The sequence below is a fragment of the Brachyhypopomus gauderio genome, chromosome 8, assembly GCF_052324685.1.
Source record: "Brachyhypopomus gauderio isolate BG-103 chromosome 8, BGAUD_0.2, whole genome shotgun sequence".
Taxonomy (NCBI): Eukaryota; Metazoa; Chordata; class Actinopteri; order Gymnotiformes; family Hypopomidae; genus Brachyhypopomus; species Brachyhypopomus gauderio.
In genome coordinates, this window is record NC_135218.1 from 18652878 (window position 1) to 18669347 (window position 16470).

Consider the following 16470-nt stretch of genomic DNA (forward strand, 5'->3'; position numbering starts at 1 on the left):
GGTTTTTGTGTGGTCAGGCTCTCCCCTCACTGTGCAGGTCTTTGTGTGGCCAGGTCTCTCTCCTCACTGTGCAGGTCTTTGTGTGGTCAGGTCTCTCCTCTCACTGTGCAGGTCTTTGTGAGGTCAGGTCTCTCTCCACACCCTGCAGGTCTGTATGTAGTCAGGTCTCTCTCCACACCCTGCAGGTCTTTGTGTGGTCAGATCTCTCTCCACACCCTGCAGGTCTTTGTGTGGTCAGGTCTCTCCCCTCACTGTGCAGGTCTTTGTGTGGTCAGGTCTCTCTTCTCGCTGTGCAGATATTTGTGTGGCCAGGTCTCTCTCCTCACTGTGCAGGTATTTGTGTGGCCAGGTCTCTCTCCTCACTGTGCAGGTATTTGTGTGGTCAGGTCTCTCCCCTCACTGTGCAGGTCTTTGTGTGGCCAGGTCTCTCCCCTCACTGTGCAGGTCTTCGTGTGGCCAGGTCTTTCTCCTCGCTGTGCAGGTATTTGTGTGGCCAGGTCTCTCTCCTCACTGTGCAGGTCTTTGTGTGGTCAGGTCTCTCTCCCCACCCTGCAGGTCTTGTCCAGAGATCGTTGACTGTTCCCTCAGGTCTCCATCTCCAGCGCTCTGTCCAGCGTGAGACAGGAGGTCAAGCTTCACCGCAGCTCCCTGAGGCAGTGCTGCCCAAACAAGGCACTGAGGGGCCTGTGTGGGTTTTTAATCTCCTGTCTGGCACGCTGCTTCAGACACGGGCCTGCACTCCTAGGCACTGAGCCACAGCCTGAAAAACGTGCAGCCAAACCGGGTTTGATCCGCTGCCCATCTTGATAAGTCACAGGACCACAGATTTTGTGCTCCAGTGTTTGTGGGAAACTTCAACATTAAAGCAGAGTCGGTGTTACGGAGCATCCTGCCAGCCTTTGCCTGGCCTGTTTGTTTATCTGTCATTCACTCCACCAGTGATAAATCTGATTTTGACATCTGCCGCGTTAAGTGGGATACGGTGTGTTGTTTGACGCAATCGCCAGTAAGAGGGGCAGTTTATTACGCCAAACCTTCGGTCCTCGGGCTCTCGGTGTTTGACCTTGAAATCACAGTTACGTTTGATTTCTCTTTGTTTGATAGGCTAGACATTTCAGGTTCTCTTTAATGACCGCAACGCTCAGCAATTCATTGTTTTACTAGCAGGCTTTGTGTTAAGATGATGCTTCTAAAGTTCATTTATATTCAGATTAACGAGTTCAGTAAGGCCAGTGTGCACTATTTTCACTTGGTTTTGCATTGTGTTTATACTTTTCTATGTATGTTTGTTTTCAGGGTTTTTTACTTGCATAATTATCATAATGCATAGACTACTCTCAGTAAATACTGAGTGTCCGTCGTTATTCACCTGTTTTATACCTAAATCGCAAGGATTCATAATTTCAGCGGCGATCTTTACGAGAGTGTGGCTGATTCAAACGAGCTCGGGTTACAGGAGACGCTACATGACCACGTGTGTTTGTTACACTCCGTGTGTTACACACTCCGGTCATTCGGGACGCACGCGGGCGCTGTGCAGAGCCACCAGGTTCTGACCCTGCGTCCCAAATAAAACAGCGCGCGCCGTAAAATCCACCCGAAACGTTTAGCTTCAGGTGAGAGAGCGCAGTGCGAAATCTGATCTTCAGTCGGCTGCTGCAATTATCACAAAACTGTAACCTGTACTCACAAAGTCGGATCATGTGGTAGAGGTTGGAATTTGACACCTCGGGGGTTAAAGACTGATGCGCGTGAGCTACTTGATTTGTCACAGAAGCCCGTGCGTTAAGCGGCGCGAGGAAGCCTGTGTGCGTACACATGATTTGTGCGCGGGACGGTGTGCGGAGATCTTGGACGTCACCGAGTCCGTGCGTTAGCCAAATCTGCGTTAAATCCGCACTCTGGCTACAGTTTTGCTGGAGACTTGGACTAACAGCCTAAAATTATGCCACCCCGTCCCAAGTGGAGGCGGGACACCGAGAGGAACACCGTTTCATCACCTCGGGACGGGTCGCCAGTTCCTTCATAACGGCACCATTCCGCACAGGTCCATGACAGGAGAGGACACACGTGTCAGGGAAGGTAAGATCCCCACGTCTCGCTCTTTAATAACGCCAGTGTGCCTGCGTGATTCCTGTATGCGCTTGTTTTCGTTGTTTTTACATGTATATTATTTATGGGTGATGTCGTAGGTCTTTATCACGTGTATAACTTTTACAATTGCGTAATTGTTGTTTTTAAAATGCATTATTGTTTTTTGTTTATTTCACTTGTGTATTTCTCAGCTCCGTGTGTGTGTGTGTGTGTGTGTGTGTGTGTGTGGTGGGGGGGGGGGGGTTCTTATTTAAATTAAACATATTCACCGCACCCTAACATACTTTGACTGGAACATTTACTATAGATATTTTGCAAGGGCGGGAAGTTGTATCATCTAGTTAATAGTGTAATTGCCGGGCTTGTCTTGACTCCTCGTGCATGTACCTCAGCCTGCATCGAAGAATTTGCAGATGTTCAACTGGATCACATTCATCCGAGGTCTCGTGCTGTAACATTCAGGAGTTCCCCTCCCGTTTCTTTTAAAGAAACGTTGTGAAAGGCGTTTTGTTCTGGAGTGGAGACCAGCCTGTTACCGGGACACCTGTTACTGTCCTCACTGTTACTGTCCTCACCAGCGGACACTCTTTATAAGCGCGAGCGTCGGGCCACTCCAATTTATCCACGTTAAATTAATTAATGAGTTCATTGTAAACAAATAAATACATACTAATGCAAGCTGCTGTCTACCGAGGACAGACGAGAGAAACGAGAAGATCTCATGTATTGACACATGTTGTACGGCCTATCTGTGTGTTGCATATTTCCTGCGTCTTCAAGCTCATATTTTTTTCCTTGGATTTAAAACAGGGATGAAAGAGTCTGAGATCTGGTTTGAAACGTTGGACAGATTTCCCCCCGTCCCACGAAAAAAGGCTTCAGTTTAAATCAGACGTGATGGGTCGTATGTGAGGTTTCTGATTGCCGCGTTCAGCCGCATACAGATTAGTGGCACGGCGCGTGCAGGCGAATGCGGCGCGCGCGTTTGTGCAGCGACACGCCGGTGTTTGCAGGTTTGCACGCCGAGCCGCCGACGCTGCACGTGAGCTTGTCCAGGTGCGCCGATTCATTTCGTGTCAGCTCCGCGAAGCTGGAACAAATCAAACGGCACAAGCCCCCCCTTTCCTCAAAGTGTCTGTGCTTCGGAACTGGTTGAGAATCTTAAAAGAGACTAACGTGTGTGTGTGTGTGTGTGTGTGTGTGTGCGCGCGCGCGCTTCTAGCCTGTTAAGACTGTTTTCCATTTAGTGGACCGTAACCTCTCGCCTGAAGTCTCGCCTCAGTTCGTGCGGATTGCCCGACCTCAAGAGGCTTATCGATCTATTTAAAGTGAATAGTTAGCAGTAGAAATAATTTAGCTTCAAGTCGCTACTCTAATGCCATAGGCGAAATTAAATAATGTTGATTTTGCTGTTAGTAAATAATCTTTAGTAATTAAAGATCTGGATAAGAGCGTCTGCTAAATGCCGTAAATGTAAAGAGTTATTATGTCTTCCACACTGACAGCTCTTGGATTATTGTTTTTTTTTTATTTTGCCACATACGGGAGGAGAATGAACTAAACTCCATCTTAAATTCGTTTATTCGTTTGGTATTATTACTATGATGGCCAATACTGCCGAGTTACATTCAGAGAGCAAGTTTTAGCTAGACTTGGAGTCAGGGCTGGAGTCAGAGCACGTTTTGCAGTCTTGTAAAATTAGTCAAATTGTTTCTCGCATCGCGCTTTCCAAGAGTCGTAGATCACGTTTGTCTCGCGCCGTCTCGCCTGCCCGTATCCAGTGGCGACGCAGTCCAACATTCAGAGTCAAACTGAGAAGGCGGGTTCGCCCAGTCTGTGGGACTCGCCTGTAGCGAGACTAAGAAGCAGACTTCATGTGGGTAACTACCTACCTACTCATTTAGAAATACCAGAATCAATGGATGGGTCTGCGTCGGATTCTGGGTCATTTCTTTACCAATAAATGATGATAAATGTTAAGTGTGATGAGTAGGAGTTGTATAGTGTGATACTGGAAGGTTCTTTTGCTGCTGTGAGTGGAACTAACTGCACTTTGATTGACAGCGCAGATTGACATCACACTGTTGCCCTGTTTAACAGCAGGGTGGCTTTTACGTGAAGTAGTAGTAACAAGACAAAACTCCAGACCCACTGTTCACAGCGAGCCGCAGACTACAGGCGTACAGGGACAGACCTGACAGACACAGATACTGTGCTGTTGGGTGTGGGTATTAAGGTTATTAATGCTGCCCATTGTCTGTGTGGATTTTCAAAAAATTTTTTAAGTCCCTTCACTGCATGCTTAGCAGACGCCTTGTCAGATAGCTATAGTTAAGATTGGTAAACAACAACACAAAGAACTTATCCTTTCATTTGTAACATATGAAACACTACCAGAAAAAAGCAGGCTTGGTGGTGTAGTGCTTGTGAAGGAATGTGATTCCACTTTTATCTAAGTGAGCTGATCTGGTGGAGGTAGTTAATCTCGGGCCTTCTGTGTTTGTGTTTGCGTGTAACCTCTTCTCCAGCTGACCCTGTGGGGCGGCCATTTCCCTGTGCTAGTGCGGGACCATCCACTACACAAGCAGGACTGGGTCACTGTCTGGGAGGCTGGAACTGCACTGGGGTTCAGAATGTGAAAGTGTGCAAATGTGCTCTTGATCAGAATCGGAAATTAAGTTTAAAAAAAAAAGTCAGATTCCATATGTTTAAAGCTTGTGAAATGTGGTGTGGTTCTAATAGTGGCTTATTCATCAGTGTCTTAAACCGTGCCACATGTGAGCTGCTCTCACACTGAGCGGCTACCACAGCGTACGTTGGAGACACAGCAATGCTGCTGGGGCAGACCTAACAGCTCAGCAGAAACCACTTGATTCATATCGCTTCAGTGTCTCAGGAAGGTGGGGCAGTGACATCAGTCCACAAGTTACAAACGCAACACTGTGGAATGTTCTAGAATCAAATCAGAGAAAACAGACGTGACAGTCCCATAATGCATATCTCTCTCTCTCTCTCTTTCTCTGTCTCACACACACACTCACTTCCTGTCATCTATTGAACTGTTAGATGCCATGTGATTCCTTCTGTTCTGCGTGCACACACACACACACACACACACACACACACACACACACACACACACACACTCACTCACTAGTCATTAAGAAATGATCCACCATGACTCAGGAAAAATGTATTTACTTTTGTGTGTAAAAGAGTGGGGTGAGGAAAGAGTGAAGGGATAGAGGGATATACATTTTATTATATTCCTCCAAAGATGATGAGAGAGAGGTCTGAGCACCTGGTCCTGCATTGACACTCTCATACACAGGTACATCTCTCTATCTCTCTCTCGCTATCGCTCTCGCTCTCTCTCTCTCTCTCTCTCTCTCCATCTCCCCCTTCCTCTGTCATGTTTATGTAGGTTTAGTGGTGTAGTCTAATGGTGACCATCTGTTGGTAAATAAACAGCATATGCTGGTGTGATTCCTCTGTCTCTTTTCAGCTCATCTGTGTAGATGAGTAACTACTCCACCACTGACACTTTCTGACTTCAGAATCTCTCAACACAGCATTACACGCCACTTTATTCACCGTAGCAGTTCCACTTCATTTTACACACACACACGGGACGTTTGCAGGTCATATTCAGGTCTACCAGTTGTGCTCTTAATGATGACATGGGCAGATGGACTTATTCATAGCAGGAGTTTTGTGAATGGGGCATTTTGTCCTGAGCAGGTTGTGTTGCAGGACTCCTGCAGTACAAGCTCAGAGCTGCAAACACACAACATAGACAAATTATACCTGAAGTCATTTGTGTGTGGGTTTTGTTTGAACAGTCATTGGCTAGACGTGATGGCTTTTGTGTAAGTGCAGTCCTAGCTGTGATCCCAGCGGACACCTCGCTATTGGGGCTTTGGGTTACACTGCGTCTTGGCTAGGTGGCTGCAGAGTTTGTAATGCAGCTCCGCTAACCTCTGCACACGCCACTGTGCTGTTCGGACAGTGAGCTACTGTGTCACCGGGTTATTTTTAGCAATGTGATTCTATAAGAAAAGGATGTTGAATGCTGGTGATCATTTTACTATCACTCATCTCATTTATGCTGCTATTAATGTCGCTTCCTTTTGTAGACATCTAATGGTTTTATAGCAGTTGGCTGTAAATCTGGCCGTGCAGACAGTCTCAGTGCAGCCGTTTGCGTGCGACTGCTGTGTGCAGGAGTGAAAGTGTCCTTCACTGGTAAACAGAAACCTGACATTTTGATCACGGATCAAAAGGAATGTTTGAATTGCCGTGGATGTTCTTATGAAGTGCAGTGGTTTGTGAAGACGGGGATCCCTGTTATTTCTGAAGATGATGCACTGTGTTCTGTGCTGTTATAATCCAGTAAAATCTGCCACAATGCACCTGTGTGATCATGTTTGACTGTTAGAGCCCTGCCTGCATATGCTCCCAGAACCATCAGAGTGGCCTGATTTCTCTCCTAGATGGCAAGGAGCCGTGGCATCAGGAGTATCCCGTTTCTACATCTGCCCAGTGTCACCTGAGGTGCTGGAAGGTGAGCACACACACACACACACACACTCGACTGCATACAGGTACACATACACTGACATGCACACACGTGTACACAAACAGATACACGAGGGAAAGAACTCAAACAATTACGCCACTCTTTACGTCTGTGAAATGCTGAGTGTGTGTCTGCCTTTTCTCTGTCCTTGGAAAGGTAATCAAGGTATCAGTGCTGGCAGGTCATTGGTGTGTGTGTGTGTGTGTGTGTGTGTATATGTATATGGGTGTGTGTGTGTGTGTGTGTGTGTATGTATATGGGTGTGGGTGTGTGTTGGAGTGATACACTTCCTCCAGGATCAGAACCTCCCAACTAGACAAGCTTCATCAGCTCATACAGCAAGCAGCTCTGAAATATTTACTCCATGGTGTCACACTCAGGTGTTGGGTGTTAGTTAAGTAATGAGAAAGGTGGAGGTCAGAAAGGGACTGGGTGGAGTAATGAGAAAGGTGGAGGTCAAAAAGGGACTGGGTGGAGTAATGAGAAAGGTGGAGGTCAGAAAGGGACTGGGTGGAGTAATGAGAAAGGTGGAGGTCAGAAAGGGACTGGGTGGAGTAATGAGAAAGGTGGAGGTCAGAAAGGGACTGGGTGGAGTAATGAGAAAGGTGGAGGTCAGAAAGGGACTGGGTGGAGTAATGAGAAAGGTGGAGGTCAGAAAGGGACTGGGTGGAGGAACGATGCAGGAACGATGAAAACAAGCGTGAAGTGGTATATCTTATGAACATTCAAATGATCATAAGGTAAAACACAGCAGTAAAAGCAAAATATCCTAAAACATATAACACAGTAAAATAGTTTGTCACTACATCAACTCAACTGGAGTCAAGCTTCTACGTCCAGAGACGTGTGTTCAGCAGTGAAGCTTCTGATCGTGTGAAGGTTGAGCAATCCTAATATGGGAAGGCAGTGTGTTCCAGAGAGTGGTGATAGCTGTGGGTCCTTCTGCTCAGCTCTGACCTGGAGATCTCTGAGAGCGTCAGGAACTCGGCACACAGCCCTGGAGACAGGCCATACATGGCTTTTCTAACAAACACGATTTCTAATATGTGCAGACAGCTGAACGTGAGAAGGGCAGAGACGATCTCTGACTCTTTACACTAAAGTTTATTATTTCAACAGCAGCGTTGTTACGGTCACTCGTGCCTCCACATTTTACATCTTCTTTTTATTAGTGACTGTCATGATTCATTAGAATACACGCTTTATTGGAAACATATAATCTATGTCGAGCTAGAGACTACAGTCCATCTGTTCACACATGTTTAGTTTGTCTTAACCGTCCTCTGGCTGTTCACTTGTGTTCAATTTGTGTAAATCTACAATGCCTACCATGTCAGTATCTCTGCTGTCTGAAACACCATAACACCCTCTACAAACTACCATGTCAGTGTCTCTGCTGTCTGAAACACCATAACGCCCTCTACAAACTACCATGTCAGTGTCTCTGCTGTCTGAAACACCATAACGCCCTCTACAAAACTACCATGTCAGTGTCTCTGCTATCTGATACCCTCACCAGCACAACACTCTCCACTCTTACCCCTACCCTTATTTTTCAGTATAACAATACATGGGCTGCATACACACACACACACACACACACACACACACACACAGGTCAAAACTTATGCTGTGATGAGGGAATGGTGTCTGTGGTTCTGTTGTCCCATCCGGACCTGCAGTATCAGGTGAACTAGACCAACACTGTGTGGCCACATGGGCGTCCAACATGAGGGGAGGATTTATTTCACAGGACCAGTAGAACAGTAAACAATAACAAAAATACAACTCATAGTCCAGAAATATCACAAGCATATTCAGTTTATTAGATCCTCAGGGTTTTTCACAGTACATATGGAAGGTTTTCAAGTTCAGATGGATTCATTTGTTTTTCGCTGCTGCGTGCGGTTAGCTGTATTTCTCCAGTGTGCATCAGCTGTGAATGGAGCCCTGACCTCTGACCCCGAGCTATAAGTGTTATAAGCAGACCTGGGTTTGTGTAGGCTGGGTAGTGGTAGGAATCTCCCTGTGAGCTGTTTACACTCCGCCCCCTGCAGAACTTCCTGCTGAGCGGCCGTGATGTCATCTGCCTTTCATCTTGTGTGTGTGTGACTGCTGCAGGTAAACACACACGCGGAGAGCTTACTGTGGAAATGTGTTGGGTAGAAATGTCAGGTTACTGGTTTGTGTGGTTGTGAAGTGCTGGTGCATTCTGGGAAAGGAAGGACAGGCAGTGGTGGGAAGAGCTGATACAGCGTTGGCGTGGCACTGCAGTGGGAGGACAGGCAGTGGTGGGAAGAGCTGATACAGCGTTGGTATGGCACTGCAGTGGGAGGACAGGCAGTGGTGGGAAGAGCTGATACAGTGTTGGCATGGCACTGCAGTGGGAGGACAGGCAGTGGTGGGAAGAGCTGATACAGCGTTGGTATGGCACTGCAGTGGGAGGACAGGCAGTGGTGGGAAGAGCTGATACAGTGTTGGTATGGCACTGCAGTGGGAGGACAGGCAGTGGTGGGAAGAGCTGATACAGTGTTGGCATGGCACTGCAGTAGGAGGACAGGCAGTGGTGGGAAGAGCTGATACAGTGTTGGCATGGCACTGCAGTGGGAGGGCAGGCTGGGTTGGGAAGAGCTGATACAGCATTGGTATGGCACTGCAGTGGGAGGGCAGATAGTGGTGGGAAGAGCTGATACAGCGTTTCACAGTGGTCGCGTTTGGGGGCAGGTAGTTGTGGGGAGAGACTCATGAGATGGGCATGGCCAGACCAGATGTGTATGTGTGATGTGTTTACAGGTGATGATCTTCGTGTGTATGTGTCTGCTGGGTGTAGCTGACGGGGGGGTAGCTGCGGAGGGCAGAGAGGTATCTGCCCCCACTGGACTGAACCTCCAGGACATCAAGGCACTGCAGCACCACTCGTCCGGGGCTCAGAGCAGACGTCCCTGGGCCCTTCATGGTGAGTCCCACCTGCCTCCATCACCCTCTCCACGCTAGATTCTTGGTATCCATAAGATTTTTCCACTTTTCACTCTTACATGCAAGTAAAACCCTGCTTCCTGTCCTGTGGCCAGCCAAGGGACGCCGAGCTGCACAGCCTCATGGGATCAGTGTGATCAGGATTCTAGACTTATCTGTCTCTCGGTGTATCAGTCACTCCCTCTCTCTCTCTCTCTCTCTCTCTCTCTCATTCTCTCCCTCTCTCTCCACCTCTTTCTCTTTGCGCTGTATGTCTGGTACTGTAGGTCTGGTAATGTATGTCTGGTACTCTGGTGCTGAATGTCTGGCATTTATGTCCTGCCCCGGGCGTCCTGCCCCGGGCGTCCTGCCCCGGGTGGCTATCACCCATCCATCTCTTCCTCACACACTGCTCATGTTTTCTTTTGAATGCCATCGTGTTTGATCCTGTTACCCAAGACCTTGGGTAATTGAAACATGTTTAGACTGTGATTAGGAGCAGTATTCTCCTCTTTTCTCTGCTAAATAAACCCAGATGCTCACAGATATTTGTGCCTTCACATCACCCTGATCTTCCTTTATCATTAACTGTCAATTCGTTTTATGTTCCCGGGCATTATTTCAGGCAGTACTAAATCTCTGTGGTATTGCCTTTTAAAGGCAGAGAAAAGGGCCTGAATCTTATGCTATTTACTAATACCATGGTAGATTTCACATTGTGAATGTAATAAAATCAAATGTAAGCAACAATCCACTTTTTTCTGAACATAAGCAGCGTATTCTCAACAGGCCAAGAGAGAATGACTTAATCTTCCTTTTGACAGGCTGTCACAGTAGGATTACCCCTTTTAATTATCCCCTCTAATTACCCATTCTAATTACTCCTACTTTTTCTAATTACCCTCCATAATTCCACCTACCCCTTTTAATTACACCTTCAAATTAGGGATGCACCGAAATGAAAATTCTTAGCCGAAACCGAAAACCGAAAATGAGGAAACCAAGGCCGAAAGCCGAAAACCGAAACACCGAAATACGTTATGCCAATTATTAGTAACACTGGATTTATGGCTAACCTCACTAAAATCAAGGCATTGCTGTTCAAAGAATAAATCAACTATAAAATTTGATTTGAAAATATTTATTTAGCACTGACATTACAGTAATGCATATTATAAAATAAAATTAGTGGTGGGCCGTTAACGGCGATAACGCTGACAATGGCCGACCACTAATTAAATTTAACTCGCTTGCAGACCGTTTTTATCTGAGAGGATAAATATATGTATTTTATACGAGTTAAATTTAATTATAACTGACTGGCCTGAAAGATAAATATAAATTCTCTCATAAAAACGTGACGTGAGTTGCAACAACATTAAACAGCTCAGGTAACCACACTTCTAAGAAATGTCGTCTGCTCGGCAAAACATAACGGGGCTCAATGTGCTCTATTAGCCTACGAAATCCCTACGACAGAGAACGGCTGATCGTCTAAGGCAGCGAGTTCCATAATTTTTGGTGTAATGTCCTTTGCCTTGGCGCCATCACTGGAAAACTTTTTTGCTAGCTTTATACAAATAAGCGCGTGCAGGTGGCGATTTTTGCTTGCGTCATCACAGCACATTGTTTCGGCCGTGTTGTTTCGGTGATGAAAGTATTTCGGCCGAAAACCGAAAATGCAAATTTAAGCCATTTCGGCCGAAAATTTTCGGTGGCCGAATTTTCGGTGCATCCCTACTTCAAATTACTCCTACCCCTTCTATTTACCCCTACCTCTTTTAATTACCCCTTTACCCCTACCCCTTTTACTTACCCCTTCTATTTACCCCTACCTCTTTTAATTACCCCTTTTATTTACCCCTACCCCTTCTATTTACCCCTACCTCTTTTAATTACCCCTTCTATTTACCCCTACCCCTTCTATTTACCCCTACCTCTTTTAATTACCCCTTTTATTTACCCCTACCCCTTCTATTTACCCCTACCTCTTTTAATTACCCCTTCTATTTACCCCTACCCCTTCTATTTACCCCTACTTCTTTTAATTACCCCTTCTATTTACCCCTACCTCTTTTAATTACCCCTTCTATTTACCCCTACCCCTTCTATTTACCCCTCAGCTTTTACCCTTCATCTTTATATTTTTTGCCCTCAGCCACATGATCACTCAGACAGGAGTAGCCTTCCCGGCCAGCCAGCACCTGTGTGTGTGTGTGTGTGTGTGTGTGTGTGTGTGTGTGTGTGTGTGTGTGTGTGTGTGTGTGTGGTGTAAAGCATGACATGTCTTGTGTGTGTGTAGCCAGTGTGTTACTGCTTGGGTTGGTGTTGTCCCTCCCGGTTCCAGTGGTGTGCAGATAGACACTGTAATCTCACACTGATTCACTATCAGCAGTGAACATGTCAAATGTGAGCATCACGTCTTTGTAAATGCCTCTGTCACACTGCACACGCCCCTCCCTCTGGACAGGACCCGAGCTCACGCCCCTCCCCCTGGACAGGACCCGAGCTCACGGGCTACGGGTAGTCTGTGACTCATTATGCAAATGAGCCCCGCGGTGTGCAGGTTAAATTAACATATCAGGATGATTGATGTTTCTGCTTTCCATCTCCTAGACGTGTCATTGGCGGAGGAAGGTGAGGCGTACAGGACCAGGTGGCAGCGCACACCAGCTGACCCCGCCCCTTCTCGGAAACCCCGCCCCCGCAAGGGTCACAGGGGTCGCAAGCGTCAGCGCAGCGAGGAGGACTGCCGTCTGGAGAAGAAACAGTTGCGTGTGCGGGACCTGGGCCTGGGTTACGACTCGGACGAGATCGTGCTCTTCAAGTTCTGCGCGGGGACGTGCGCCAGCTCCCGCACCAACTACGACCTGGCGCTCAGCTTCCTGATCAGCAGCGGTGGGACGGGCCTGCGGGACCCGAGCGTGCGGGACCTGAGCACGCGGCCCTGCTGCCGGCCCACGCGCTTCGAGACCGTCTCCTTCATGGACGCCCGCGCCAGCTGGCAGACCATCCGATGGCTCTCTGCCGCCAACTGCAGCTGCTTGGGATGAGACCGGCCGGATTAACCAATCAGAAGCTCTAGGACGGAGCCAGCTCCTCCTCTCCGCCCCCTCGGCTCAGCGGGCGTGGTTCTGCGGAGGTGCGGCGTGAAATGCCGGGAGGCTTCAGACATCCAGCCGTGACTTGCGAGGGTGAGCAGCAGGACGGGGCCGTGGAGTCCGACCGTGGTGCTCGGCCGCTGGAGAGAGGACATCCTCCACCTCCTAGCAGGGATGTTCAGCACTCCGAGCTGAGTGAGATCAGCCCTAGTACTGTGTGGAACAGGAACTGATTTGGGTCGGGGGATCAGAACCAGCACGGGAGAGCCGGTCTCGGCACTCTCTCTTAACAGCAGGGTGGGAGTGAGTCCGGCACAACTGGACTTTTGTAGCCATGTTTTTGAGTGAAAGCAGGAGTCCTGAAACAGCAAGACCAAATGTGCCATGATCTTCATACTCTGCGCACACACACACACACACACACACACTCCTGAGGGGGAGCTCAGCAGGACACACCCGTGGAGTGCTGCAGGAGTGTCAGTAGTTCAGAACTGTGTTTTACTCCAGTAGTCAGGAGACTGACACCGGTGCTGGGAGGTGTGGTTCAGAACTGACGGAGCTGTTTGTGTGAGTGTGTTTCTTTACCTCCTCGACTTTTCTGTGTGGTGCTTGTTATTTCAGTCTGAGCTGTGCTGTTGCTGGGGGAAACCAAACTGTTTCCTTATCGACATCATGGAGGTCTGAATCATTACAAGCATTGTTATACCTTATTTATATTAAGCTGCAAGTGCCCTGGTTTAAATTTAAATCAGAAATAGGGTGAAATGTTTACTGGGTATTACATGTGGAAAGAGAGAGAAGAGCCCCCATCTAACAGGACAGGGGTGAGCTCCTCCCAGCTCACAGGGTGAGCCCCTCCCTTACACCCAAGGCCCCCCCCCCTCCATCTTTCCCAGGGCCCCTCCCTTCCTCCCAGGGCCCCTCCCTCCATCTCTCCCAGGGCCCCTCCCTCCATCTCTCCCAGGGCCCCTCCCTCCATCTCTCCCAGGGCCCCTCCCTCCTTTCCTCCCTCCTTCTCTCTCCTTCTCTCCCTCCCTCCCTCCCAGGGCCCCTCCATCTTTCCCAGGTCCCCTTCCTTCCTCCCAGGGCCCCTCCCTCCCTCCCTCCTTCTCTCTCTCCCTCTCTCCCTCCCTCCCAGGGCCCCTTCATCTCTCCCTCCCTCTCTCTCCCTCTCTCCCTCCCTCCCAGGGTCCCTCCATCTCTCCCTCCCTCTCTCTCCCTCTCTCCCTCCCTCCCAGGGCCCCTCCATCTCTCCCTCCCTCTCTCTCCCTCCCTCCCTCCCTCCCAGGGCCCCTCCATCTCTCCTAGGGCCCCTCCCTCTATCTCTCCCAGGGACTCTCCCTCCCAGACACCCACCCCCCCCCCCCCCCCCCCAGGACCCCTGACTCTCATTGCATTGCACGTGCAGTTCTTAAGCAGACATAATTGGGAGCATGTATTAGGGAGTTAGATCACATGCTGGTCAACCAGTTCAGAATTGCACAGTAAACATAAACAGTTAATGGAGTTCTGTTTTTTTTTTCAGCTGTCTTTAATAAGCTCCATTCACTGTTGTATTCGTTGTTCATTTAATGTTACAACACACTGACAAACTCTCGTGGAACATCACAGATAGACAGATTAGTAAAGCCTCACAAAACAGCAGCAAGAAAACACAGAGTGAAATACGAGTGAAATATTCAGCAATAAAAAGAAGTAGATTCCAGCAATAATGACAATATGTAATTGTACAATGTAAAGTGAATATGTAAACGAGTCCTCTGAGAGTAACCACAGAGAAGAACAATGATAAACATGCCAGTGGTGCAAATCACAGATATAAAACAACATGTGCAGCACTTAGGGGTAGGGGTTAGGGGTAAAATTAGGGATTAGGGTTAGAGTTAGGGGCTGGGTTAGGGGTAAGATTAAGGTTAGGGGTTAGGGTTAAGTTTAGGGTTAGGGATAGAGTTGCATTACAGTTACTTCTGATCAGCACAGTTGATCTGGTTTTGATGTAGTTCAGTTAATAACCACAAATACACATGCATACATAATTAATTTCACCTAATTATAATTACATGAAGGACTGTTGTCAGTTAATGGATTGATGAGGTAGTCTAAAAATATAATGCTAGCAATGAAAACATGACCATCGGATCTTTAATATGTCAAACAACTTCAGACATGTGCAACACTGCCTCCATGATACCACGTTTTCCAGGAACAGATGAAGATGAAGGAAAAGATCTTTTATGTTTCTTGTGGAGCTACTTCCAAGCTATTTTCTCAGGACTCTGGAGTGCTGTGGAGGGTACAGGGGGTCAGCACGGGCGCTGGCGTTCCCACTGGGTTCCCACTGGGTTCTCACGTGGTTCTCACTGGGTTCCCGCAAGGTTCTCCCGAGGCTCTGCTCAGCGCGAGAGGGGAGGTGCGGAGGCGGACACGCACCACCACACGTTCAAACCTCTACCATGGTTTCTTTCTGAAGCTGGCCCAGCTGGTGCTGTGTGTGCAGGGCGTTTGCTGCTCTGGTGAGGGGAGACAGGGTTGTGGTCAGTTCATGTGGATCCTGTGAAGATGGAAGATGTTTAATCCTGGGAGATATTCTGGCCTGTAGGGTCCTCTCTCCCGAGTGCAGCGTGTCCTTTCCTGTCAGAAGGGTCTGAATGACGGTCTCCTCCCCCACTGGGGCTCAGGCATCTACTGCTTATTTCGGGAAAAACTTTTCATAACTTATCTATTTATTGTTGTTTTCATATGTTTGTCCTCATAATTATCAGATGGTTTTTATTTATGAACGGATCATGAATCTTGACTTTATTACTCATATTTTTCCTTAGTGGCTGTAAACACTAAAAACATTATTACAAATACAGGTAAGGAAGGACGTTTGTGTGCATTTTGGTCTGTAGATAAATATTTAATGAGCAACAAAGTGCAAAAACCCTGTCATGTTGTTATTCTCTTTGTAATACACATGCACACACATGCTTTCGTGCACACAGTGAAATGAACCACACGTCACACCTGACCTCGACACACCAGCATGTTTACAGTTTCATGTGGAAACACATGCAGCTCCAAACGCATGACATTTGTCCTGCACACCGTGGGGTTTCTTATCTGTGTTCTACTTTGAATTTTTAGAAAGCCATTATTATTGTCATTTTTGTTATTGTTTTTGTTGTTCAAGCCCTGTAAAGTATCTCTTAAACTTTATTTTTGTATTTCACTCCTATAATAAAGAAATAAAGGTTTTGTACATGAGAGAGAATCTTTGACATGATTCTGATTGTTCGTGACGACCTCTGAGCTACTGCTTAAGACTGACTGAAGAATTTTTGACAGGACATCAAATCTTCCGTGAGAGTTGGTTGTTTGTATGATTGTGTCTGAGGGGCAAGAGGAAAGAATCTTCAGAATGTGGTTTGGAGCGGTTGCTTTGATCTAGAGTCCGGCTGGAAGAGCAATTTCCACAAAGCCAGGAAGAACCTCAACGCATCTCTGAACCTGTAGTCGGGCCTGGGGCAGTTCCCTTACCCAACCACCATCACCTCCCTGCAGTTTACACAGAGACGGTGAGACAAGACTCTTCTCGCCCGGGACCATCGAGTGAACAGTGCATGAGTGACTGTGACGTGTGTGAAGGTGGGGTGGTGATGGTGGGTGATGGTGACCAGAGGAGGATGGGTTCTCCACCTGAGTCATGGTTCCTCTCAAGGTTTCTTCCTCATGCTCTTAGGGAGTTTTTCCTTGCCA

At 47.7% G+C, this 16470-nt stretch overlaps 1 protein-coding gene across 1 annotated transcript; it reads left to right on the forward strand.

Annotated features, from left to right (window-relative positions):
- Positions 1 to 461: 461 nt before the first annotated feature.
- On the forward strand, positions 462 to 13785 carry artn (artemin). Its single transcript, XM_077015149.1, has 4 exons — positions 462 to 2082; positions 6588 to 6658; positions 9467 to 9629; positions 12245 to 13785. The coding sequence occupies exons 1-4, from the start codon at positions 2052 to 2054 to the stop codon at positions 12679 to 12681; spliced, it is 702 nt and encodes a 233-aa protein (XP_076871264.1). The 5' UTR covers positions 462 to 2051; the 3' UTR covers positions 12682 to 13785.
- Positions 13786 to 16470: the final 2685 nt, after the last annotated feature.